General features: G+C 43.8%; 1 protein-coding gene across 3 annotated transcripts in view; it reads left to right on the plus strand.

Annotated features, from left to right (window-relative positions):
• ELP2 (elongator acetyltransferase complex subunit 2) overlaps positions 1-26800 on the plus strand; it is a 751239-nt gene that overhangs the window by 226773 nt on the left and 497666 nt on the right. For all 3 annotated transcript variants that reach the window (XR_003854643.1, XR_003854644.1, XM_029589989.1), the window contains exon 9: positions 13397-13492. Coding sequence is in view for 1 of the 3 variants with exons in the window: in XM_029589989.1 (XP_029445849.1) it covers positions 13397-13492 (96 nt within the window). In the remaining 2 variants the exon portion in view is untranslated. The remainder of the gene's footprint in view (positions 1-13396; positions 13493-26800) is intronic.

Raw genomic sequence — 26800 nt, forward strand, 5'->3', positions numbered from 1 at the left:
TCTCTGTTCCAACCTTCAAAATATTGGCATTAATGGAAAAGTTCTTCAGTGGTTCAAGTCTTTTTTTTATCCCATAGACCACTGCAAGTCAATATTGGCCCCCATCATTCAAACTGGTTTATCACTGAATTAGGAGTGACTCAAGGCTCAGCCCTATCTGCCATCTTGTTTAATATATACTTATTACCTCTGTCATCTTTTCTCTGGTCTCAACATAAATTTTAAAATATATGCCGATGACATTCAATTTATCCTGCCATACAGTACATCTTTGAGCCATACTTTAGCTTTAGCCACTCTTTACCTAAAAACAATAAACACTTGGTTTTCACACAACCGTCTCACACTGTTCTGGGCTTTTAAGAAGTGGACCCTTGAACTGAAGGAAGGCGATCCAGCTCGTGAGATGGAGACTAGACTGGACAAAAATTGAAATCCCGCTAAACTTCACCAATACCAACTCACGTTCCCCTTAGGTTGAGCCCTTGGGTGCCGGGGTCGGCTTGACTTACATGGGGTCTCAGATAGAGAACCAGGCACAGCACAGACAGACGGTGAAATTCAGGGTAGTCAGCGAAGATCAAAGGATGTCAGCCAAAAAAGAATTTATTAAAAAACAATCACTGGTATCTTAACAACATGAATTAGAAAACACAGGGAAAAATCTGTAATCACCGGAAAATCAAAGAAATCTCAGGAAAACCCAAAAACACGGGAGTGACAAGAGACTAAAAAACAAATAACCTGGCACTTTAAAAAAAAAAAATGTTGCCAAGGCACTAGTACAGTGCAGGGACTTTCCTTATATAGTCCCTGCACTTTGATGTCAGAGAATAGAACCGCGAGGAAAAACTACTGGCCCTTTGAAAATAAAAGTAAACAACCTGTGGGCCTATGGTGACTAGAGATGAGTTTCGTTTTCTGGGTCGGGTTGGGTTTCAGTTCGGGCGCTTCGTGGGAAAACTCGTTTTCCCATGGATCGTTTTTCGGCAAAAACTAAGCTGAAACCCGACCCGAACCCGGAAAAACGAATAAAAAAAAATAAATCAGAATCAGGAAAATAAAAACACCCCACCCCTTCCCATTTACTGTATTACAAGCCCCCCACCATCCCGATCCCTCCCCAAGACTTACTAAAAGCCCTGGTGGTCCAGCGGGGTCCCGAGAGCGATCTCTCCCTCTGGGCCGTCGGGCTGTCTGGCCTTCTATAAATCAAAATAGCACTGATGGCCTTTTGCCCTTATGATGTCACAGGGGCTACCAGTGCCATTGGTCGGCCCCTATCACATGGTAGGAGCAATGGATGGCCGGCGCCATCTTGTGCTCCTACCATGTGACAGCTGGCCTTCCATTGCTCCTACCATGTGACAGGGGCCGACCATTGGCACCGGTAGCCCCTGTGACATCGTAAGGGCAAAGGGCCATCGGCGCCATTTTGATTTGTAGCAGGCCCGACAGCCTGGAGGGAAAGAGCGCTCGCGGGACCCCGCTGGATCACCAGGGCTTTTAGTAAGTCTAGGGGAGAGATCGGGATGTTGGGGGGGATTGTAATACAGTAAATTTGAAGGGTTGGGTGGTTTTTTTGTTTTTTTTTAATATATGTGCCCCTCCCCCCCGCACTAACCCAAAAAACGAATTTTCCCCGAAGTTCGTGGAAAATCCGTTTCGAACCACGAAGAATTACGCAATTTAGTTGAAATTGCCAAATATCAAAACTGCCAGGGTAGACTTGACACGGAAACGTGCCTTTGCTGTAGCAGGTCTCGCTATGTGGAACTCGCTACCCAACTGCATTCGACAACTTACTACTTAAATTACTTTAAAAAAGCTATCAAATCCTATCTAGACTCAGTAGCCTTTCCTGATTCTCAGACATAAACCACACCAATATCCCAATGTAGCATAACTATTCTTCTCTATCTATTACAAATTCTGTTTTTATCATTCTGTTTTAATTGTTTTACTGTGTATGTTTTATTTGTAAACTGCTTAGATCTGCTACAGCTTGTATAGGCGGTATAGAAAAAGCTTTAAAATAAATTAAATAAATAATTTGTCCCAATGTTTCTCCTCGCAGTTTTGCTTTTTCCCTCTCAACCTCTGCATATTCCTCCCCTTCACTTCTGAGGCTCACAATGCTACTTTTGCACTTCTTTCTATCGCTAACATTAAAAAAAAAAAAAAAAAAGTCTTATCCCCCTGTTTTACTATATTTGCTATTTTTTTCTTTATTTGAATTTTTGCATTCTTGACTATTTTCCCAGCTTCTCTTATTTTTTCCAGATATTGTTGCCCGTCTCCATCTTTCTGAGATCTCTTGCCATTTGTGAACCCTAACCTTTTTTCGTTTACCTTTTTAGCTACTACTTTAGAAAACCATAGTGACCTTTCTTCTCTCCTTTTTTTTTTTTCTTTTCTGAGAAAAAGATTAGTTTCCCTTATCTCCTTTTAGTTTTACTTCTGCTAGATTTTCCCATCCAACCAAGAACTCCTTGAGGTACTTCCCCTTTTTTTTCTTGAAGTCTAGGACCCTTGCCTTTGAATGAACCTTCATCTCTTGCATCCTAATACTAAACCACACCACCCCATGGTAACTTGATTCCAGAGGATCATCAACTACATCAGAGATACTGTCCCCATTGGTAAGCACCAGTTCCAGTATCACCCCCTCCTGTTTGGTTTCTATTACCAGTTAATAGAATAGTTGTTTTTGCAGAGAATCCAGGATCTCTGCTTCTAGAAGCAGTGCAGCCAGGATATCCCAATCAACATCCAGAAGATTGAAATCCCCTAGCAATAGCACCTCCCCTTTCATAGCTATTTAGAGAATATCCTTCATTAAATCTCTCTCCTTTTCTTCTGTCTGTATATTACACCAGTATGAATAGATATTCCATTCCTTTTTTCCAAATTAACCCACAGTGCCTCTTGCTTACCTCATAAGCCCTGCAGTCCTGTTACTTTAATACTATTCTTCATATAGAAACATAGAAACATAGAAACATAGAAATGACGGCAGAAGAAGACCAACCGGTCCATCCAGTCTGCCCAGCAAGCTTCACACATTTGTTCTCATACTTAACTGTTTCTCTTGGCTCTTAGTAACCTTATGTTCTAATTCCCTTTTCACCCCCACCATTAATGTAGAGAGCAGTGCTGGAGCTGCTTCCAAGTGAAATATTAAGTTTGATTAGTTGGGTAAGCGGCAGCATAGCTCTCTGCCATGAAGCAGAGGGCAATGCTGGAAATGTGTGAAGTATCAGTTTTTCTTTTCCCCTGTCATTGAAGCAAGGAGTCATGCCGGACATGCACCGAAAGTGAAGAATGCCTTGAAAGTCACATTAACTATCATCAAATATTGAAAAGCCTAATAATTGGTAATACCTATAAGCCCATGAACCCATCCCTGTTTTTTTTTCTTTTTTTCTTTTCTTTTTTAATTGGGAGATGGATGCCCTTCATCCTTCTACTCTGTGAAGGTGGACACCTACCACCGGCCACTGGCATCCCGCTCCGTTAATGCCTCTGTGGCTACTGCCGCTCCATGCAGTGTTTTACTACCTGCTCTTTATATGCGTCCTCTAGAACTGATGGATCCCATCCCTGGGTTTTTTTATTATTTATTTAATTGGGAGATGACAGCCCTCCATCCTTCCGCTCCGTGAAGGTGGACACCTACCACTGGCCACTGGCATCCCGCTCCGTGAATGCCTCTGTGGCTACTGCCGCTCTGTGCAGTATTTTACTACCTGCTCTTTATATGGACACCTACCACTGGCCACTGGCATCCCGCTCCGTGAATGCCTCTGTGGCTACTGCCGCTCCGTGCAGTATTTTACTACCTGCTCTTTATATGTGTCCTCTAGACCTGATGGATCCCATCCCTGTTTTGTTTTTTGTTTTTGTTTTTTATTTAATTGGGAGATGACAGCCCTACATCCTTCCGCTCCATGAAGGTGGACACCTACCACTGGCCACTGGCATCCCGCTCCGTGAATGCCTCTGTGGCTACTGCCGCTCCGTGCAGTATTTTACTACCTGCTCTTTATATGCGTCCTCTGGACCTGATGGATCCACAATATTTATCCCATGCCCCTTTGAAGTGCTTCACAGTTTTTGGACTTCACCACTTCCTCCGGAAGGGCATTCCAGGCATCCACCACTCTCTCCGTGAAGAAATTCTTCCTGACATTGGTTCTTAGTCTTCCTCCTTGGAGCCTCAGCTCGTGACCTCTGGTTCTGCTGATTTTTTTCTGTTGGAAAAGGTTTGTCATTGTCTTTGGATCGTTAAAGTTTTTCAAGTATCTGAAAGTTTGAATCATATCACCCCTGCTCCTCCTTTCCTCCAGGGTGTACATATTTAGATTCTTCAATCTCTCCTCGTATGTCAACCGATGAAGACCCTCCACCTTCCTGGTCGCCCTTCTCTGTACCGCCTCCAACTTGTCCTTGTCTCTTTGTAGATACGGTCTCCAGAACTGAACACAGTACTCCAGGTGAGGCCTCACCAAGGACCTGTACAAGGGGATTATCACTTCCCTTTTCTTACTCGATATTCCTCTCTCTATGCATCCCAGCATTCTTCTGGCTTTTGCAATCACCTTGTCGCATTGTTTCGCCGACTTCATATCATTAGACACTATCACCCCAAGGTCTCTCTCCTGCTCCGTGCACATCAGCCTTTCCCCCCCCATCGAATACAGTTCATTCGGATTTCCACTCCCCAAATGCATGACTTTGCACTTCTTGGCATTGAATTTCAGCTGCCATATCTTCGACCACTCTTCCAGCTTCCTTAAATCCCGTCTCATTCTCTCCACTCCTTCCGGCGTGTCCACTCTGTTGCAGATCTTAGTGTCGTCCGCAAAAAGACAAACCTTACCTTCTATCCCGTCCGCAATGTCGCTCACAAAGATATTGAACAGGACCGGTCCCAACACCGATCCTTGCGGTACACCACTTAAAACCGCTCTCTCTTCAGAGAAAGTTCCATTTACCATCACGCATTGTCTTCTGTCCGTCAACCAGTTTGCAATCCAGGTCACCACTTCGGCACTCACTCCCAAGCTTTTTGTTTTATTCACCAGTCTCCTGTGCGGAACCGTATCAAAAGCTTTGCTGAAATCCAAGTAGATGACATCTAGCGCTCTTCCTTGATCCAATTCCTTGGTTACCCAGTCGAAAAAGTCAATCAGATTTGTCTGACAGGATCTTCCCCTGGTGAATCCATGCTGCCTCTGGTCCATCAATTCTCCGGACTGTAGATATTTCACTATTCTCTCTTTCAACAGTGACTCCATTACTTTTCCCACCACCGAAGTGAGGCTAACCGGTCTGTAGTTACCAGCCTCTTCTCTGTTCCCACTCTTGTGAAGCGGGACCACCACCGCTCTTCTCCAATCACTCGGCACCACTCCCGTTTCTAGGGATCTATTGAACAGGTCACACAGCGGACCCGCCAGCACATCTCTGAGCTCCCTCAGAATCCTTGGATGAATCCCATCAGGCCCCATGGCTTTGTCCACTTTCAGATTCTTTAGCTCTTCCCATACATTTTCTACTGTAAAATGATTTTCATCTATTCCACTACCCTCCAGCTTCTTGTGTAGAAATGGTCCTTCTCCATGTCATATATAATGACATGCCTCATTCCTTCCTTCCTGAATAGATTGTAGCTGGGTATAACTATATCCCAATCATGGTTTTCAGTGTAACATGTCCCCATGACAGCCACTATATCTAAATAAGCTTATTCCATCTCTGCCTCGAGATCTGGGACTTTATTTCCCATACTGTGAGCATTGACATTTACAGTCTGGGGTACTGATAAACAGACATAAGAGAAAAAGCGCAGGACTGCTGCTAAGGCCAAACCCATAAGCAAAGCACGTCAAGCTGCATTGTCTGAATTTTCAAGAAGACTCATCACCCAGTAAAAATGTTGGTAGCAGTAAATTTCTATGGGTTATCAAAAGCCTTGGGCATAACTACATGGAGCGGCAGTTGCTACCCTTAAGAGAAATATGGGGGTAGCCTCCATTGCCTGGCAGATACTACCATAAGAAACTTGCTGGGCAGACTAGTTGGATCATTTGGTCCTTTTCTGCCATCATTACTATGTTACTATGGTTTTCCAGATATTGCCCTTTTTTCCATATCTATACAAGCATCTAATGTTTTACTTACCGTAGGGTTTTAATCACCCATCCCCTGACAGTTCTAGTTTAAAGCATTCCTCAATAGGTTTGCCATTCTGTGTTGAAAGATGCTGTGCTCCTTCTTCAACAGATGGACCCTATCTCTGCTCAACAATCTTTGAAATATCATTCCATGATCCGAGAAGCCAAAACATTCTTGTCAACACCATCTATGCATCCATTTTTTTTATCTCCAGAATGCGAGCATCTCTGTCTGGGCCTTTATCTTTGACAGTTACTCCATCAAGTGGAGATTTGGAAGTCAATCCGTACCAAGGGGGAAAAAAAAAAGGTTTTCACTGCCACTTTAAAGAAATGTTTGCAGTGAGTTCCACAATGAGGGGCCGGCTACCAAGAATGCATGGGTATGTGCTTCATCTAAATGTATATTGCGAAAAGTAGGGACTTCAGGTAAACAGGACAGTGCTGACCAAAGTGCATGTGCTGGGACATAGATATGCAGAATTGTATGAATCCAAGGAATTGAATTATCTGAAAAAAGCTTGTGAACCAGAGCTTATCCCCCTGCTGTCTACCCTATCTTTTGTCTACTTTCTTCCTTCCAATGTGCAGCTTCTTCCCCTCCCTCTAGCCTCTCTCCTCCTATGTGATCTGGCTATAGGAACCATCCCCAATCTCCCAATCTGCAGGATCTGTCCCTGGACCCTGTTATTTATTTATTTATTATTTATTTATCGAGTTTTATATACCGTCATTCGGATTCATCATCATAAATCCATCATAACGGTTTACAACAAATATGAAGGTTACAATGTTGAGGGGGATAAACAGGATTTCAAAAAGATTTAAACTGTTGTTAAACATAGGGGTATCAAATGCTAGTGATTTACTGTTCTGTTTTACGTTTCACTTCTTAGTTATAGTCCATAGTTGTGAAAAGTTCATTTATTCATTTAATCTTCAGGTTGAAGTGGAGGGTGAAGTTGTTGTGTTGTTCATTGGGTGAGTTGGTATGCTTTGTTGAACAACCATGTTTTTAGATCTTTTTTGAATGTTTTTAGGTTTTCTTGAGTTCTGAGTTCAGTTGGTAGGGAGTTCCAGAGTTTTGGGCTACCTAGAGATATTGCTCTCTTTTGGGTTGAGGTGAGTTGATTGGAACGCGTAGGTGGTGTTTTTAGCAGTCCCTTGTTTGCTGATCTGAGGTTTCTATTTGGGGTATGTAGTTTTATAGATGAGCTTAGCCAATTTTCTTGTTTTTCATATATAATTTTATGAAGGATGGATAGTACTTTGTATTCAATCCTGAATTTTATTGGTATCTAGTGTAGTGAAATAAGTATTGGAGTGATGTGATCGTGCTTTTTGGATCCAGTGAGGATTCTTGCAGCTGTGTTCTGTAGGATCTGTATTGGGCGAATAGTGTTTAGAGGTAAGTTGAAAAGGAATGAGTTACAGTAATTTATGTTGGAGAAAATTAGTAATTGAAGGACTGATCTGAAGTCGTTATTGGAAAGAAAAGGTTTTAAATGATGGAGAGTAAGTAGTTTATGATATCCGTCTTTGATTTTTGTTGTGATATGGTTTTTAAAAGAAAGTTCTCTGTCAATTATTACTCCGAGGTTGCGGGCATGATTGATTGGAGATATAACTGTATTTTGGTTCATTAAGTTGAGTGGTGGTATTTTGAGGAGAGTAGTTCTTTCTGTTTAATAAAATCATTTCAGTCTTGTCGAAATTGAGGATGAGTTTTAAGTTGGTTAGTATTTCCTATATATTGTTTAGGTAAGTTGTTATTAATTTGTATATTTCTTCTAGTGATTGTTTTATTGGGATTAGTATTTGAATATCATCAGCATAGATGAAGTGTGTCAGATTGAGATTTGATAGGAAGTAGCATAATGGAAGCAAATAGATGTTAAAGAGTGTCTCTGACAGAGCCGGATCCCTGGGGAACTCCGGTATTTAGATTGATTTTCTTTGAGAGGGAATCATTGAGTAGCACTTGGTAGGATCTTTGTGATAGGTAAGAGGAGAACCATTGTAGGGTTGGTTTCTTTAGCTCCAATTTCGGATAGACGGTCAGTCATGATGGAGTGGTTTACTGTATCAAAGGCTGCAGAAAGGTCGAGTAGGATTAGAAGGTAGCTGTGGCCTTTTTCAAAACCTTTGAGTACGAAGTCGTTCATTGCTAGTAGAAGCGTTTCAGTGTTCAGTTGTTTTCTGAAGCCAAATTGAGCGGGTAGCAGGATGTTGTTTTCTTCTAGGTGGTCAGTGAGTTGTGTGTGGACAACTTTTTCAATGATTTTGGCAATGAATGGGAGGTTTGATATGGGTCTGTAGTTCATTGGGTTTTCAGGATCAAGATTATTCTTTATCAGAATGGGTTTGATGATTGCCGATTTTAGGCATTGTGGGTAGTTTCCTTCCGTAAGGGAGAGGTTTACGATTTCAGTTATCGTCTTATTTGTGGTGGTTTGAGATTTTTTATAGTTGTAATGGGAATGAAGTCAATAGGGTGTTTGGCTGGGTTCATGTTTTTAATTAAAAAATTTAAAAAAAAACAAACCATTCTACAGGTTTATACACTATGTTAAAGTTTCTATCTTGTCTTCTTCTTGCTCCTAGTTGTACGACTCCTTGTTTATTGTAACTGCATCTATATTATGTATAGTTCATATTATTTCGTTCTCTGTTCCGGTTATCACCCATTGTTTATTGTAAACCGGCTTGATGTGATATTATCACGAATGCCGGTATAGAAAAAATTAAAATAAATATAAAATAAATAATGATCATTTGGACATCTAAAGAAGATGCTGTCTCAAAGTTGGGCCAGCTTTTTGTTTGAATGTTTGGTATTTTCTGGTCTTGTGAGTCATTTTTTAGGTTGTTCTTTATAAGGGTTTTGATTTTTTCATTAAAGAAGTCTGCAAAGTCGTTACTAGAGATCTTTGATGTTGCTTGTGGCTGATCATCGTAAGATGATTTGGTTAGGCTTTTTACTATGTTGAAGAGCATCTTAGGGTTTTGTTGGTATTTATTTATTTTGTTAGTGTAGAAGTCTTTTTTTTGTTTTATGTATGAGTTTTTTGTATTCAGCTAGTTGAGTTCTGTATGCGTTTAGTAGTGTGGTTGTTTTGTTGTTTCTCCATGATTTCTCTTTTTTTCTGAGTTTCCGTTTGGCTGCTCTGATATTTTCATTGTACCAAAGGTTCTGATTTTTTGTTTCTTTTATAGTTTTCTTTATCATGGGATTTATCTTGTCTGCTACAGTTCTAGTTATGGTAATCCAGGATGATGTTGCGTTTTTAGTGTTTGACAGGTCTATGTTAGTTCAGTTTGTAGATTTGCTTGAAGAGTTTCAATGCAAAAAGGTGAACGGTATGAGAAGGATTTAGTTGTGCTTTTTCTTGTTGTTAGTTTAAAATTTGAATATAAGTTTGCGTGGATGATAGAGTGGTCTGACCATGGTATTTTTGTTATCTTAGTTTGGTGGTTTGACCAAATGTTAGTGTTGATGAAGACTAGGTCTAGTGAATGACCTTCTTTGTGTGTTGGGCCATTGATAATTTGACTGAGACCCAGTGATGATAGTGCGTCAATGATTGAGGGTATAGGCAGGGGAGTGGGGGGAAGTGTCTTATGTGTAGGTTGAAGTCACCAAGAATAATTATGGGTTTGTTGATTGATATTTTGGTCAGGAAAAATTCAGTAAGTGATGAGCAGTTTTTATCTAGAGTATTAGGGGGGCAGTATACCAGACAAATTTGTAGATGTGGAGAATTAAATAGTGCAATTTCCAATGGAGACAATTGCTTGTTGGGATTAATTTCATCTGTAAGTTTTTTTGGTTTTTTTTGATGATTAGCATAAGGCCTCCACCTTTCTTTTTAGGTCTGGGAATTGAAAAAGGTTCTGTAGGTAGAGTTATTGATTTGGTTAATTAGTACTGTATCAGTGTTTTTTGCCTATGTTTCTGTGATGGCTATGAAATCTGGTTTTTCATCATGGAGAAGGTCATTGACGATTGGTATTTTTTAAATTATAGATTGAGCATTAAAGAGTAGGAAGGAAAGTTTTAAGCTGCTGAGAGTTTGTTGTGCGTAATGGTTGAAAGTTGATGTTTGTTTTATTTTTGGTTTTGTTTCTCTGTTTTTCCAATTGTTGTAAGTGTTTGGGTCGTTTCTGTTGATCTTATGGTCTTTGGGGGGTTGATGGTTTGCCATCCTTTGTTCGTTCAGGAGTTATCAAGAGATATCAAGAGATTGAGTACTGTAAGCACTGCGGTGTGCACAAAGGGGATTGCCCCTTTGTTGCGCCCCTTTGGCGCGTGACGCCTGTTGGTGTCGCTCATTTTGCGCTCCGGCGCTGATGACGCTGGGTTGGGGGCGGGGCTTCCGCTGTCTCTCTGTTGTTTTTTTAAAAGGCTCCTGCCTTTTTTTCTCTCTTCCCCCTTTCTTACCGGGGCTGCAGGCGGTTGATGGTGGGTGTGTTTCTTTTCTTTTTCACCTGTTGGTGTCGCTTGTTTTGCGCTCCGGCGCTGATGACGTTGGGTTGGGGGGTGGGGCTCTCGATCACAGGCCACCTGCTTTCTCTCTGTTGTCTTTTTAAAAGGCTCCTGCCTTTTCTTTCTCTTCTCCCTTTCTTACCGGGGCTGCAGGCGGTTGATGGCGGGTGGGTTTCTTTTCTTTTTCGCCTGTTGGTGTCGCTCGTTTTGCGCTCCGGCACTGGTGACGGGTTGGGGGGCGGGCTCCCGATCACGGGCCTCCCGCTGTCTCTCTGTTGTTTTTTTAAAAGGCTCCTGCCTTTTTTTTCTCTCTTCCCCCTTTTTTACCGGGGCTGCAGGCGGTTGATGGTGGGTGGGTTTCTTTTCTTTTTTTGTTAGCAACCATATCTCTGCCTAGGCTCTGCTGGTAGCAGCAGTAGTTTCTTAAATTCTGCCAAGGCCCCATCAGCACTCATGGTAATAGCCAAATCTCTCCCAGGACTCTGATTTGCCCCACAGCAGCAGTGGCAGTACTTGTATCTTTTGCTGGACGCCACCAGTAAGAATAGCTACTGCATCTCTCCCCAGATCCAAATCTAATTTTCAGCAGAGGAAGAAGCAACATGGACTGGATGGTGGCAGTAGAAGTAATGTCTCTTTCCAGGGCCATCTAGCAGCAGCTCCTACCAGTCTGGTGCCTGTTGTGGAATTTTAGGCATCTGGGTATCCTGATGCTGGGATTCTTCCAGTCCTGATGACTATTAGCTGAGTGCTATATAACTACAGATATGAAAGCATGCATCTAAGAACTTTAACAATGTCCTTGGATCCTGTCATCTTTGAATACTGAGCTATGACAACATGAGCAAATCTTTTGGGATGAGGGGTAATCTTATCAGGCAGTATGTTGCAAGTTATGTATCTTTTTCATATTGCCAGTAAATCAGCTAACTGCATTGATGAGAATACCAGGAAACGTTTTGGGTTCAGTATGGAAACTTTGAGAAATGTTCATACCGTATTTTCCGGCGTATAAGACGACTTTTTAACCCCTGAAAATCTTCTCGAAAGTCGGGGGTCGTCTTATATGCCGGGTATCGTCTTATAGGGCAGCTCTTCTCACCTGTGTGTCGCGTGCTCCCGGTCTCTCCCGCTGCTCTTCCTTCCCTGCTGCCGTTGCCGCTGGGCTATCAGCACGTTCAAGCCCAGCGGGAACGGCAGCGGTGCAAAAAAAAAAAAAAAGCTGTGGCATCTGCGGCTGGCCTTTTCTTCTTCCCGCGCCTGCATTTCCCCCCCCCGGACCCGGAACAGGAAGTGATACGCGGTGTGCGGGAAGAAGAAAGGCCGTGCAGCGTGATAATGTAGCAGCGGCCGCTGCAGCATCAGCCCCCGAGCAATTGAAGCAGCCGGTAATCGAGAAAGGAGACAGCAGCAGGAGCCTCCCGTGGCCGATGGGATTCTTCTTTCTTGGCCTGTGGGGGCTGGAGGAGGAGGCTGCTGAAGCTACTATTTGTGCTTGGGGGGCGGGGGAGGGGAGAGGAAGTGAGTGAGAGAGAGAGAAGCAGCCAGCCAGCCTGTGTGTAAGTGAGAGAATGTATTTGATTGAGAGCATGTCTGTGATTGAGAGAAACTGGTCAGAGAGCTCATGTGTGTGTATATGTGAGAGACAATGAAAGTGACTGCTCAGAGAGATGACTTATGTATATGTGAGTGTGAGAGAGAGAGAGAGAGAGAAAAAGCATGGAAGTGAGAAATCTGGGTATGTGAGAAAGCATGGGAGTAAGAAGCCTGATTATGTGAGAGAGAGCATGGGAGTGGGAGGGCTGTGTGTGTGTGCGTGCATGAGAGAGAGACTGGTTGATAAGGTGATGGTGTGTGTGAGAGAAAGAGACTATTGTGTGTGAATGTGAGAGAAAGAATGTGATTCAGGGAATGAGAAGCCTGTGCACGTGGAGAGTGAGCATGGAAATGAGAGAGAGACTGGTGTGTGGGTGTGTGTGTGTGTGTGAGACAGAGAAAGTGATTATGAGAGTGAGAAGCCTGTGTATGTACGGTAAGCAGAACACGGGAGTGGGAAGCCTTTGTGTATGGCATGAGAGAAACTGTTCAGAAAGGTGTCTGGTGTGTGTGTCAAAGACTGTTTGGGAAATGATTGGTGTGTGAGAGACAGAAACTGGTCATGGGGGCATGACTGGTATGGTGTGTGTGTGTGTGATAGACATGGGCCCTAAGGAAGAGGACCATGAGTATAGAGCTTAGCCACTACTGCTGCTTCTGGTGTGTGCTACGGCTTGCATGGAAGAGGAGTAGGAGAGCTGCTGGAGGGGGTAAGGAAAGGTGGCTTTTTAAGTTTATTTTTCTTGATTGCCATTTTAATTATTTAATATTATGTGATGTGTCTGCTTTTTTGAAATATTATATTGGTGTTTGGAGAATGTTTAATAGTTTTTAATTGTTGGATGTTATTCTGTTCATAGCTGTTTTGAAACATTTATTCTGCTTATTAGTATAGTTTTACAATTATTTCTGTGTGGGGATCTATAGCTGCTTGCTAGTTCTGTTTTCCTAATAAGAGGTGTATTGGTTTTTAGGGCCTGATTTAATATTTGTAGTGTTGCCTTTTCATAGATAGGGTTGCTCCTGTTTGAGTGTAAAATTATTTTTTTTCTTTAAAATATGTATAAAAAAGGGGGGGGTCGTCTTATACGCCGGAAAATACGGTAATTCTGTATCCCTACTTTATTTTCTCTAGATTCTGAGACAACATATGCAGTTACTTTGGAGTCTGTGTTAGCTGGCCATGAAAATTCAGTATATGCAGTTCACTGGCAACCTTCATTTCTTAAAGGTAAGAAGCATAATGAAATCGAGACACTCTGGTATGCCCAAAGTGCAGTTTGTGCAACTATACCTGCTTTGTGGATATGGAGAGAACTCAGATGCTGTGCCACTAAGTAATTTTGAAAATGCAGTATTTCATACAGTATTCAATAGGACACTGCTGCATGTGATTGTCAGTGCATTGTATTTTATTTCTCACATGCTGTACCTGACAAAATAATGTTGAAAGCTCACTGGTGTGTGATATATATAGCTGTTTTATCAGTCTCCCCCGCTTATATTAGATATATTGTGGATGTTTCTGTTGAGCTTTTTTCTCTCTATTGTGGGGGCACCTCAAGGTGACACCACATGGTAGTTGTGTGATTATCTGACCCCAATGAACTGTAACCTTGACATGTTCTAGGTCTGTTGCAAACAAAATCAATGCCATGTGTTCTCAATAGTTATTGATCTTTGCGGATGGTCAGTGCCTCCAAAAGCTCACTGAGGTGAGTGCACTGCATTTTGATTCATTAAGTAGCCAATGTACTAAACATGTTAATGATATCGCAGACATTAAAGCGCGTTAATTGGGCACTAATAGTACTGCTAACATACATAAACTAGCTTCTGACAGTTTTAATGCAAAATCTATGATAATGAGGTATATGCAAAAGCATGTGAATAGCTCATTAATATTAGTGCAGTGAAAGTACATGTATTAAAATATACAAAATGCATCACAGAGGTGCTAACACAAAAATCTGAGCTACATCTCAAGGATGTGTTCAAGTTTTTGTATTGCCATTTCCATGTAGTATGCTTGTGCGTGGCCATCTGCAATAAGGTATGTCTCATTTGCATTTCATTAACATCTGCTATTAGAAGTTTCTCCCAGGACAAGCAGGATGGTAGTCCTCACATGTGGATGACGTCACTGGACTGAGCCTATCATGGAAAACTTTCTGTCAAAGTTTCTAGAAACGTTTGACTGGCACACTGAGCATTCCCAGCATGCCATGATCCCTCGAGCCATAGGGGTCTCCCTTCAGTCTCTTTTTCCACGCTGCAGTTTGCCTCATGGTTAGGAACTCTGTGAGATTTCTCACATAATTTTCCTCACGGAAAAATCTTTAAAATTCCTTCAGAAAAATATTCCCTCATAGGGGTCTCCCATCGGTAAATATTTTTCTTCAAGACGGTGAGTAATACTCACTATTCCCGGTCGGTACTGTCACCACCGTTTTCGGGTGTCCGCAAACCGTTGACGGTTTTGGGCCTCAACCTTTGCCATTATGGCAACAGGCTTCAGAAAATGTCCGGAGTACTCTGGAACCATGTCAATAACCGACCCACATGATGTTTGTGTGCTGTGCCTCGGTTCGGCTCACACGTCTCTATTTGCCCAAAGTGTGCCGAGATGACTCCGGAATCCATCCTTAAACAGTCCTTTGACGTCGCTGCTATTTCCCTACAAATAGCGGCCTGCTGCACCGTAGTGACACGTGCCTGCCTCTCCCAGACCAGGAGCAACACCCCTGGGGAGGCCTTGGAACCAGCAATATCTTTCCTTGTGGACGCTGCTTCCGATCTGTTATGCACAGCGGCCAGAGGAGTGTCGTAAGCTGTGGCTGCCAGGAGACAACTCTGGCTCCGAAGCTGGTCGGCCGACGCATCTTCCAAAATGCGTCTCACAAGGATGCCCTTCAAAGGATCCCTCCTGTTTGGCAGCGAACTAGAGAAACTGGCCAACAAATGGGGCGAGTCCCCATTGCCGCGCCTACAGGAGGACAGGAATAAGAAAAACAGCGACCCTTCAGTCCTCCAGGGGCAGAGGTTCACAGCGCTTCAATCCATACAGAAGCAACTATCAAGCGCCCCGCCCTACGGGCAGGAACCAGTCCTTTCGGAACAAGTACAACAAGAGGGGAACCAGCTCGGGTCCAGGCCCCAGCCGCACCCCACAATGAGATTCAGCCGACCCGTCCAAGGGAAGAAGCCATAGGGGGCAGACTAGCCCTATTCTACCACAGATGGGTCGAGATAACTTCAGACAAGTGGGTCCTAGCCATCATTCGAGAGGGGTACTACCTGGATTTCCTATGAACCCCTCCGGACAAGTTCATGGAATCCCCCTGCCACGACCTTCCCAAGAGGGTGGCAGTAGAAGCTACACTGACCAGACTACTGGCCCTCGAGGCCATAACCCCAGTGCCTCCACAAGAAATAAATACTGTGCATTATTCCATTTATTTTATCATCCCCAAGAAAGAGGGGCCGTTCAGGCCCATCCTGGACCTCAAGTCGGTCAACCGCCACCTGAGGATTCCCCGCTTCTGCATGGAAACCCTACACTCCGTAATAAGGGCGATACAACCAGGAGAGTTTCTCACATCCCTGGATCTTTCGGAGGCCTACCTACACATCCCAATTCATCAGGAACACCAGCGCTTCCTACGCTTCAAAATCCTGGACCATCACTACCCGTTCCGGGCACTACCCTTCGGGTTAGCCACGCACCCCGGACGTTCACCAAGATCATAGTGGTGGTGGCGGAAACACTGAGGAAGGAAGGAATCCTCATTCACCCTTACCTAGACGATTGGCTGATCAGGGCGAAATCCCCAGAGGAAAGCCACTAAGCAACCAACAGAGTCAAAATACTGGAGAGCCTAGGATGGGTAGTCAACACAAGCAAAAGTTGTCTAAGAAACATAGAAATGACGGCAGAAGAAGACCAAACGGCCCATCCAGTCTGCCCAGCAAGCTTCACATTTTTTTTCTCATACTTATCTGTTTCTCTTAGCTCTTTGGTTCTATTTCCCTTCCACCCCCACCATTAATGTAGAGAGCAGTGATGGAGCTGCAACCAAGTGAAATATCAAGCTTGATTAGTTATGGGTAGTAGGGGAAGTAACCGCCGCAATAAGCAAGCTACACCCATGCTTATTTGTTATACCCAGACTGTGTTATTCAGCCCTTATTGGTTGTTTTTCTTCTCCCCTGCCGTTGAAGCAGGGAGCTATGCTGGATATGCGTGTAGTATCAGTTTTTCTTCTCCCCTGCCGTTGAAGCAGAGAGCTATGCTGTGCAGCCCTCACAGTCTCTAGAATACCTAGGAGTCCGATTCGACAGCAAAGAAGACAAAGTCAGCCTGACTCTCACAAGGAGATCAAAACTGAGGAACCGGTTACAAATCCTGCTGAGCGAACCTCGCCCCACAGAATGGGATTACCTGCAAGTCCTCGGTCTGATGGCATCCACACTGGAAGTAGTGCCATTGGCGCGATCTCACATGAGACCCCCTACAGCGCTCACTTCTATTGCAATGGAATCCACTGTCTCAGAACTACGCCGTACGGCTATCACTCTCGGGCAGAGTCCGGACCCAGCTACGGTGGTGGCTGCAGGTCAGCCACCTGAGCCAGGGAACAAGGCTGTCTTCACCAACCTGGACCCTGCTCACCACGGACGCCAGCCTACGAGGATGGGGAGCACACTGCGAGGAGTTAACCGTCCAAGGGCAGTGGAACGCAGAAGAGTCGGGATGGAACATCAACCGCCTAGAAGCGCGGGTGGTCAGACTAGCCTGCCTACGATTTGCTCACAGACTCCGAGACAAAGCGGTCAGACCAATGTCGGACAATGCCACATCAGTGGCCTACATCAACCGTCAGGGGGGGAACCAGAAGCCAACAGGTTTCTCTGGAAATAGACCCCAAATGTCGTGGGCGGAAGTAAACCTCCAGGAGATCTCAGCCGTATACATTGCCGGGAAAGGCAACATCAAGGCGGACTACCTCAGCAGAGAAAGTCTAGACCCAGGAGAATGGAAGCTGTCGTCCGCAGCATTCCAAATGACAGTGAACTGGTGGGGGACACCAGACATGGACCTCCTGGCAAAAATCGGTCCACTGCCCAAGTACCCAGGTACTTCAGCCGCAGGCGGGAACCTCAGTCCCAGGGGATCGATGCCCTGGTACAGACCTGGCCACAGGGGACCCTATTATACGCCTTCCCACCGTGGCCCCTATTGGGCACAATCATTCACAAGATATAGCTACACAGGGGACTAGTACTTCTGGTGGCCCCGGACTGGCCAAGAAGACCGTGGTACGCAGACATGAGACTACTGGCAGGGATCCCCCTGCCACTACCTCCACACAGAGACCTGCTTCAACAAGGATCGATCCTCCACGAGGATCCAGCTCAATTCTCTCTTACGGCCTGGCCATTGAGAGGGCTCGCCTGAGAAAGAGCGGATACTCGGGGGCTGTAATCGACACCCTACTCCGAGCACGCAAGTTCTCCACATCTTTAACGTACATAAGGATTTGGAGAGTATTCGAATCCTGGTGCGAAGACCACGACATCATACCACGCTCAATTAAAGTTCCTGTGATCCTGGAATTCCTGCAAAACTGGCTACAGAAGGGTCTGTCCCTCAACTCCATCAAGATACAAGTGGCCACATTGTCATGCTACGGCTCCAAGAGCAAGGGCAACAGCATAGCTTCTCACCCGGGCATTTCACGCTTCCTGAAAGGAGTCAAACACATCCGCCCACCACTAAAGTGGCCGGTACCTCTTTGGAATCTCAACCTGGTCCTGGATTTTCTAGCAGGAACCTCCTTCAGACCCCTCTGAGGTCTGTCCCTCCGCATGTTAACGTTAAAGACGGCATTCCTGCTGGCAGTTTGTTCAGCCCGCCGCATTTCAGAACTACAAGCACTGTCTTGCCGTGAGCCGTTCCTCAGGCTCACCCCAGGAACCATCCAGCTACGCATGGTCCCTTCGTTCCTTCCCAAAGTGGTGTCACACTTCCATCTTAACCAAACCATGTCTCTACCATCGCTGGATGAGTCGAAGAATTCGGAAGAAGCTCGGAGTCTATGCCACCTCAACATCGGCAGACTCCTATCCAGATACCTGGAAATGTCGGAACCCGTACGAAAAATGGACCATCTATTCGTCCTTCACAGCGGGAAGAGACAAGGGGTAGCGGCCTCGCGGGCAACCATAGCCCGCTGGATCAAGGAAGTCATCAAGGCAGCCTATGTAGAAGCAGGCAAGCCACCGCCTCTACAGGTCAAGGCCCATTCTGCTAGAGCCCAGGCAGTGTCCTGGGCAGAAACCAGAATGCTGTCACCCGCCGAGATTTGCAGGGCAGCGACATGGTCCTCCATCCACACCTTCTCCAGATTCTACCGCCTAGATGTTCAGGCTCGGGAGGACACAGCATTTGCAAGGGCAGTAGTAAGTGGGTCACAGGCAGCCTCCCACCCAGTTCGGGAGTAGCTTTTATACATCCCATTGGTCCTGAGTCCATCTGCTACATGCTAGGAAATGGAGAAATTACTTACCTGATAATTTCGTTTTCCTTAGTGTAGACAGATGGACTCAGCATCCCACCCTTGGCTGCCATTATGCATGGAATTTCGAATGATTCAAGGGTAAGCCATGTTTTCATTCACTTAGAACACCCACCCTACCGTGTATCGATGCTTTCTTGTTGAGTACAATGGCAGTCTCCAGCTATAGCCAATTCAACCAGTCAAGTTAATCAAGTTATAAAGTTTAACCAAGTTATGAAGTTATTCAAGTTGATCAAATTAGTCAGTCACACATATATCCACAATGCTTTTCGAGGAGAATCATGAAGAGCTGCACTTCCTGCAGGGGTATATGTACTAGGGGCTGACGTCAGATTGAAATCTGATCCGTCTCCAACTGCTATCAGGAGTACACTATATCCATTGGTCCTGAATCCATCTGTCTACACTAAGGAAAACAAAATTATCAGGTAAATAATTTCTCTATTTTGACATTTCCTGCTGCTGTCCAGATGTCTCCTATAATTTCTCCAAATCAGGGTGAATATGGCAGTTAAGGTTCCCATGGTCAGAACTGTAAGCAGGCTAAGGCAGCAAAGGATTCTGGGTGAGCCATAGTCTCCATGTTGGTCTCAGACTCAGACACATATATCATTTCCCTCTTGTGCCACTTTCAACTGGCAAGAGTGGCACACCAAAGCATCAGAAAGGGTGACAGGTCTGTGAGGATAGGCCTAAAAGTGTAGTCTACCAACTAATCCTTGGTTTGTATTGGGTGTTTAGAGCAATGCATGTGTCCCTCTAGATCCCTAAGTTAAGTACGTGATACTCACATATGAATAAGCATTCCTTAGTTAGAAAATGGCAGCGTTAAGGCTGAGTTACGATAAAAGTCATTCAGCTCTGTCATTGAACTGCAAGCAAGACTGCATTATCATGACATCAGTCTTAAGCTTTAGTTTACATTACTGATTATAGAAGGACAGTATAAAAAACTAAACATGCAGAAGGAAGAAATTGTTCTTAATGGGTACAGGGAGAAGGATAAGAGGCAGTCCTGTATAGTGGACAAAAAAGAAGAAAGGAAAGGCATAGACTAGCATTATAGGAAAAATGTTTGGAATCACATATAATATTGTCTAAGTCAAGAAACCACATAATAAGTGTTAGAACCAGCATAAGGATAAAAAGAACAGTGAGAAGTTATTATGGAAGAAGGTATAGAAAATATAGTTGTACATCCCTGCTACATTGAGCACCATTTATAATGGGTGAGTCTCTGCAAGGAGGACAGTCTCATAATGAGCACCCGGGACAGAGGTAAAAAAGTGTTGAAAAACATAAGACATGTTCTGGTCATAGACAGCAATAGGAATCTAGGTAAACAGAATTGCCACACTACTGAAAAACATAAACGCAGGCTGCAAAATAAGAAATAAGAGAAAAGACTTGTGCAAGAGAATGCTAGAAATAGGAAGCATTTGGTAATTGCAATTAGCTGCATTCCATACAGCATACCGAACAGCATGTATTTGACATATGCTGGCGTGGCAGAATCCCTCTTGAACCTTGAATCATCACTGATGCAACAAAGTTCACAACAGGGAAGGGAAGATCTAGAGAAAAGGACAGTTGGGCAAAGAAGAAGGAACTCCCGGGAACATTTGATCCACACCAAGACATATCACATGGGAAAATGGCAAGCTGTGAAACAGGGTGATTGGTTAGTGTGATCAAACCAGCTTTCATAGATAAAGGTAAAGGAGAACATATCAAACAATCATGTAGCTGACTCATTAAGTAAATGTATATACGTATTAGAAAATAAAGGACTGAAAAATGCTACAAAAGGCTTGGAATGTAGGGACTAATAAAAACTGCATTAATTCAGACTGTGTCATTAACTTGAAAATCTAAATAGTGGCATCTGCAAATAAGGTACATAACTAGATATTAATTAGGTATATCATAAAAATAATTTTGTTATGACAATCGGTTATCACATGTCAAATAAATAAAAATATATTGCCTCAGAAAGCAAAAGAAACCAGCATCTAGGTAAGGCCACTCCCATAGAACAAGAAAAACATAAAGGAAAAATCAGGTATAAATTGTAAGCATTTCAGTCCATATAATGAAAGGTGCAAGATGATTTCTGTGGCAAAGGATGGGATGATTTTTGGAATCACTGACACATGGCGTATACAGTTCTCTTAGTATGGTGCATTTTCTGACATCGGAGCATAGCCTCTTAACTCATTAAATTAGATGTATATGTTATGGATTATAGCCTAATATAAGAGCAAAACAAATTCAAATTAATCAGTGAGAAAATTCCATCATGTCAATAACTCCGTGCATCTAATAATCTCTTACTATTACTAATCTGCATAAAGTTCCCACTTTATTATAAGGCAACATGCAATTGTCCAAACCACAAACAACTTAGGTGCTCAAACATTACATAAAAACATATTTCACTGAACTGACTACATAAATTCATTCATTCATTCATTCATTCATTCTTCAGTTGTAATGACTCACAAATAATACATAAAGACAGACAACAATTGACAATCATCTGAGCTAAAAAATTAGACCAAAAAGTATTTGGAAAGTGTTTAGAAAGAGATTGGATCGATCCAAAATAAAACAAAAGTCAGAATTAAAATAGATCTATTTAAAAATGAAAAGAAATCAAACTGGGAAAAAATGTAATCTTCAAGTGTTACATCTCACATGGGTGTTGTCAACCTGGAAAATATAAAATCTGGCATAGGACAAGATTAATGTGAAATTACAGCTTCCTTGAAACTAAACATTCTGATATGTCTTAATTCAGCAAATAGCAGTCATGAAGCTACTTTCTTATCTCTATAGTTATACCTCTAGGAGGCGCTACCATAATTTGTTGTGTGATAGCTGCTCTCCATCTGCAAATATAAAACCCCTCTGTTTCATTTCCTAAGGTGGTAATGTATAACAGAGAAAACATAATCTAAATCAGCATATATGGTTAAATTATGTTGCAAATCACTGCTACAAACAGGACAGACCCCTCAGTAGCTTGTGAAATTGGGAAGAGGAGACAAACCCCAGACAAATCCTAGTCCACTGCATTATCTGGGTGCAGGAATGACTGAAAAAGGCTGGGGAGGCTGCCCGCATATACTAGAGAATGCTTGGGCTATCGAAGCCCAAGCACACAGTCGCTCCATGGTTCAGAGAGTGTTCCAGCCTGGAGACTGCATCCTGATCCTCCTTCCCATCTTCGGAAAGCAAGAAATTATCCTGTCGGCAGGGCCCATATAAAGTCTTATAGAAGACAGACCTAGTTGACTAGAAAATAGCCTAGCCAGATACATGAAAGAAAACTCATATCTAGCATGTAAATCTTCTGAAAAAGTGGGTTGCCCTGGTCTGTGGACTGGTACAGGAGAAAGATTTTGGTCAAGATGTTCCTCTTGAAGTGGGTCAAACCCAGATTCCATTTGGAGAGGGACTTTCCACCACCCAGGAAACTGACTTAAAGCAGCTAGTGAAGTGAAACAAGGATGTCTTTTTCACCTTACTGGGTTGAACCCACCTTGTGTAGCATGACATCATTATACCTCTAGGAGGAGTTGTGTGGCAGCTGCTATATTGGATTCCCAAGGCCAAGTTCTGGGTCGTTGAGGCCAAAGTGAAGGAGATGCTCAGACTTGGAGTTATAGAGATCTCTATCAGTGACTGGTCTGCTCCCATCATACTGTTGCCGAAGCCAGATTGTAGCATCAGGTTTTGTATTGATGTGATGGGGTCTATGTCCCAAACCTGAGAGGTCAGTTAAAAACCCCGTAACCAAAGATTCAAGAGAAGGGGGGAAGGAAAATACAGCAACACCAGACTAGAGACGTCCCTTGGTTCCTTCTGTTACCGTCAGAAAAGAGGCCCCAGACAACTGGTCCGAAAAGAAAAACTTTTATTGCATGCAAGACACAGCTGAGAACAATGGCTCAGAAATCTGCGTGCCCCTCCCTTTCAGGAGCTGGCTTTTATACATTCTATATTTCTTATCTTTTACACATGCGTTCTACGCATTGCTGAGCAAGCATATCCCGGCTGAGGGGCTACTGACCCCCTCCTTAGACAACCTGGAACCTTCGTGAAACTTCTGCAGGAGAGGCTGTCGGGACTTGCAGTTCTGGAAAGGAATTTGCGAGTCTGCAGCAATACAGCCCTTCACATAATACATCCATTGTTCTAATCTAGGTTACAGCAGTGAAAGCTTATCAGAGAATAAGAACAGCGAAGCCAAAAATGAAAATGTGCAATGTGCTGACAGAGAGTTTCTCAATGTCCTAATTACAGCTGTATTGCAGACTGTAAGTAAACCCGTCATGAAGCAGGGAATTCTGGTACATGAAGTCCTGTTTGGCAGGAGTTTCAGGTTGTCCTCTGTCAGGTTGAAGCCTTCAGCCCCCTACATTCCCCCCTTTGATACTTATCATTCTTTATGAAAAGTATCACACCATGACCACGCAGCTGTGGAGCTGAAAGAAACAGAAACAAGAAAAATTAGCAATTTGAGTTCTCAGAGGGCCCTAATTTCCCAAACAGTCCGATGGTTTCTTCACAGGTTTGAGGCGGATGGGCCCTATTGGCTCCACCCCCCTTTGTAGCCCGATTTGTCATGTATGGGAAGATGGCCCAGGATAAAACATGAGGATGGTTAAACAGGTTCTATAGGCTCAGAGGAATACATGTACAGTGACAGGAGCTGCGTGGCTTTTTTGCATTCAGCAATGTCCTCCATCATCCGATGAAGGCGATTTGAGCAAGAAAGGAATAATACAGGGTCCTAAAAGACAAATCAGAATTAAACTGGCTAGGATAACAAACAAGCTCTTAAATCCACCGATCATGGAAAACCAACCACAGAATCCGTTGGCCCATCCCAACTCCCACTGCTGGACAGGGACATGTGCCATCTTGACCATGCGATCAGTGATGTCTTGGATAACCTTGCTTTGGTCATCTACCTGTAAACAACAATTGGAGAGGTTAAATGTTCTACAAACCCTCCTTCCTGGGCCAGAAGGTAATCTAAAACCAGTCTATTCTGGTACACTGCAGTCATAATCTTGGTATTTTGTTTTGCTCAGAGTTTAAGAGTTAAAGCATGTATTATTATGCCTGCAAAGAAGGAAAAGAAATAAACACATTATTTTTGTTCTTCAGATGTTATGTTTTATCAATGTTAATTGCAGTAGTTACTCAGCTTCAGCTTTTGGTATATTTCTGGTGAATTTTAGTTGTTGTTCTCCAGTTTTGGAAACCCGCCAGGTATTGGAAGCAGGTTTAATTCAGGTCCAATGAATCCATGATGGACAACCAGAAACTTTAACAGCAGTAGGAGTTGTCAACAGTATGGTATATGGTCCTTTCCATCGAGGTTTGAGACAACCAGAGTCATCCCATTCTTTTACCCATACAGAATCTTCAATGTGAAATTTATGAGTTGGTGTAATTAGAATCAGTGGTTCAGTTTCACATGTATAGGTACGAATTGCCATTACTGTATCATGTAATTCCTTTAATTGTTTACTGAGTAACATTTCTCCTTGGATTTGTAGCGATTCAGGAAATGATGGAAGTGGTGGTGGTCTGGCATACATCATTTCATACGGTGTTAGACCAGATTTTCTTAGAGTACATCGAATGTGCAACAAAGCTAATGGTAGAATATCTGGCCATTTGACTTTTGTTTATTGACATAATTTAGCTAATTGACTTTTCAAAGTTGTATTAGCTCGTTCAACTGATCCACTACTTTGTGGATCAGTTGAACTTGGCGGGGCGTGATCAGAGCCCCCTTCGATCCCGTGTTAATGGATCGGTCTAAATTCCCAAAATACTTGCCTGCAAAGTTCCAGATTCCGATCGTCAAGAAAGCCTTCTTTCCGGATCAACCAATCCCAAAGGTCTCAGAGGATCTCCGTGGAATGACCCCCTCAGAAACCTGATCACTGAACTCAGCGGTGGCCACTCACCAGGCAAAACAATGGATGTATTATGTGAAGGGCTGTATTGCTGCAGACTCGCAAATTCCTTTCCAGAACTGCAAGTCCTGACAGCCTCTCCTGCAGAAGTTTCACGAAGGTTCCAGGTTGTCTAAGGAGGGGGTCAGTAGCCCCTCAGCCGGGATATGCGTGCTCAGCAATGCGTAGAACGCATGTGTAAAAGATAAGAAATGTAGAATGTATAAAAGCCAGCTCCTGAAAGGGAGGGGCACGCAGTTTCTGAGCCATTGTTCTCAGCTGTGTCTTGCATGCAATAAAAGTCTTTCTTTTTGGAACAGTTGTCTGGGGCCTATTTTCTGACGGTAACACTTCCCCCGGATGTTACAAGGGCGGAGGAACCACAGGTGTGGGAGGTTAAGGGTGGAGCTCTGGAAACCAATCCTTGGGATCAAGGGGAGGGCCAAACTGAGGAGGAGCCTGACCGAGCCAATCTCCTACGATTGGAGGAGGAGTTTCTCCAGGATAAAAGGACTCCCCAGTAGAGCAGAGTCAGTCTCCTGCCGGGGACTGAGGAGGAAGGACTGGACTGCTTGTTTGCTCGGGGAGACTTTGTTTCTGGATATCCCATTACCGTGTGCAGAAGGACGGCAAAAGCTTATCACAAAGAAGGTGAGCTAGGGGATATAAGAGCTTCTGTGTGTTTTGATTTACTTTAAGGACACTTTACCGGGAGAACTGCCAGGCGGGTGGATGTATCTAAAGGGACGAGAAAAATATCCCGAGCGATACAGTGGGAGGTGGCAGTTAGGCCCAGTGGGCCAGACTTTGGACTGGGTGAGAACCTATGAAGAGTTTTGTTTGCTTGTGAATGGCCTAGCGGAAGGACAGCAAAGGCTAAAGACTGGAGATGAACTTTTGAAGCCAGCCTTCAGAAATTGAGTCGCTGGCTCAGCGGGGAGGGCATTTGCCTTTCATCCAGGTGGAGAGGGTTCAAACCCCACCTGAGGACTTGTAAAGATAAATAACCTTAAACTGCTATTTGAGTTTCGGAGTGGCCAGGGAAGCTCATTCAGGGATTTGACCCTGGAACGGACGCAATCGACGGTGTACGGACCGGTGAAAAGCATCATAATTGACTTTAAAAATATCAAAAAGGTCTCAAAGTTCAATGCTCGTTTGATGCCCCGTGTGGATGAGCTGATTGAACACCTGGGGTTGGCCCAGTTCATTTCAACCTTGGAACTCACAAAAGGTTATTAGCAGATGCCTCTCATGCCAGCAGCAAAGAAGACAGATGGACTCTTCCAGTTCTCTGTCCTCCCTTTTGGACTCCATGGGGCCCCTGCAATGATTCAGTGCTTGGTTGACCATCTGCTGCATCCGCATCAAGGCTATGCAGCTGCCTACTTGGATGACATCACGGTGTACAGCCCAGACAGGAGAACACATTTAAGCCAACTCCAGGCCAAACTAACAAGTCCGAGGAAAGCAGGTCTAACAGCCAAATGCAAGAAATGTTTGCTGGGCGGGTAAGAAGTCCAGTATCTTGGCTTTACCATTAGGAAGGATAAGGTCTACTTGCAGACCCTGAAGGTCGAGGCAATCACCTGGGTGCCAGTCCCACAAACAAAAGCGAAAGTGAGAGGTTTTCTAGGTCTCACATGGTATTACAGAAGATTCATACCCAATTACTTAGAGAAGGTGGAACCTCTCACATGGTTATTGCTGAAGAAAGCTCTGGAAACGTTCTAAAGTTCTGCTGAAGCAGAGAAGGCCTTCCAGGCTCTGAAAGGGACTTTATGCTCTGAACCAGTCCTGATATGTCCGGACTTCACCGAATCTTTCACCAGTGCTTCAGAGGTAGACTTTAGAATAAACAGGCTCTTAAACATTATTTTGAAAGAAAATGATGTACCTTTGCAAAGCAGAGAATATGGGGATTGCGCATACCTGTCAGCTCTCAATCTATCTTGTGTGTGCTATTTTTAATCCCCACAG

Source organism: Rhinatrema bivittatum, chromosome 2 (assembly GCF_901001135.1).
Source record: "Rhinatrema bivittatum chromosome 2, aRhiBiv1.1, whole genome shotgun sequence".
NCBI classification, from domain to species: domain Eukaryota; kingdom Metazoa; phylum Chordata; class Amphibia; order Gymnophiona; family Rhinatrematidae; genus Rhinatrema; species Rhinatrema bivittatum.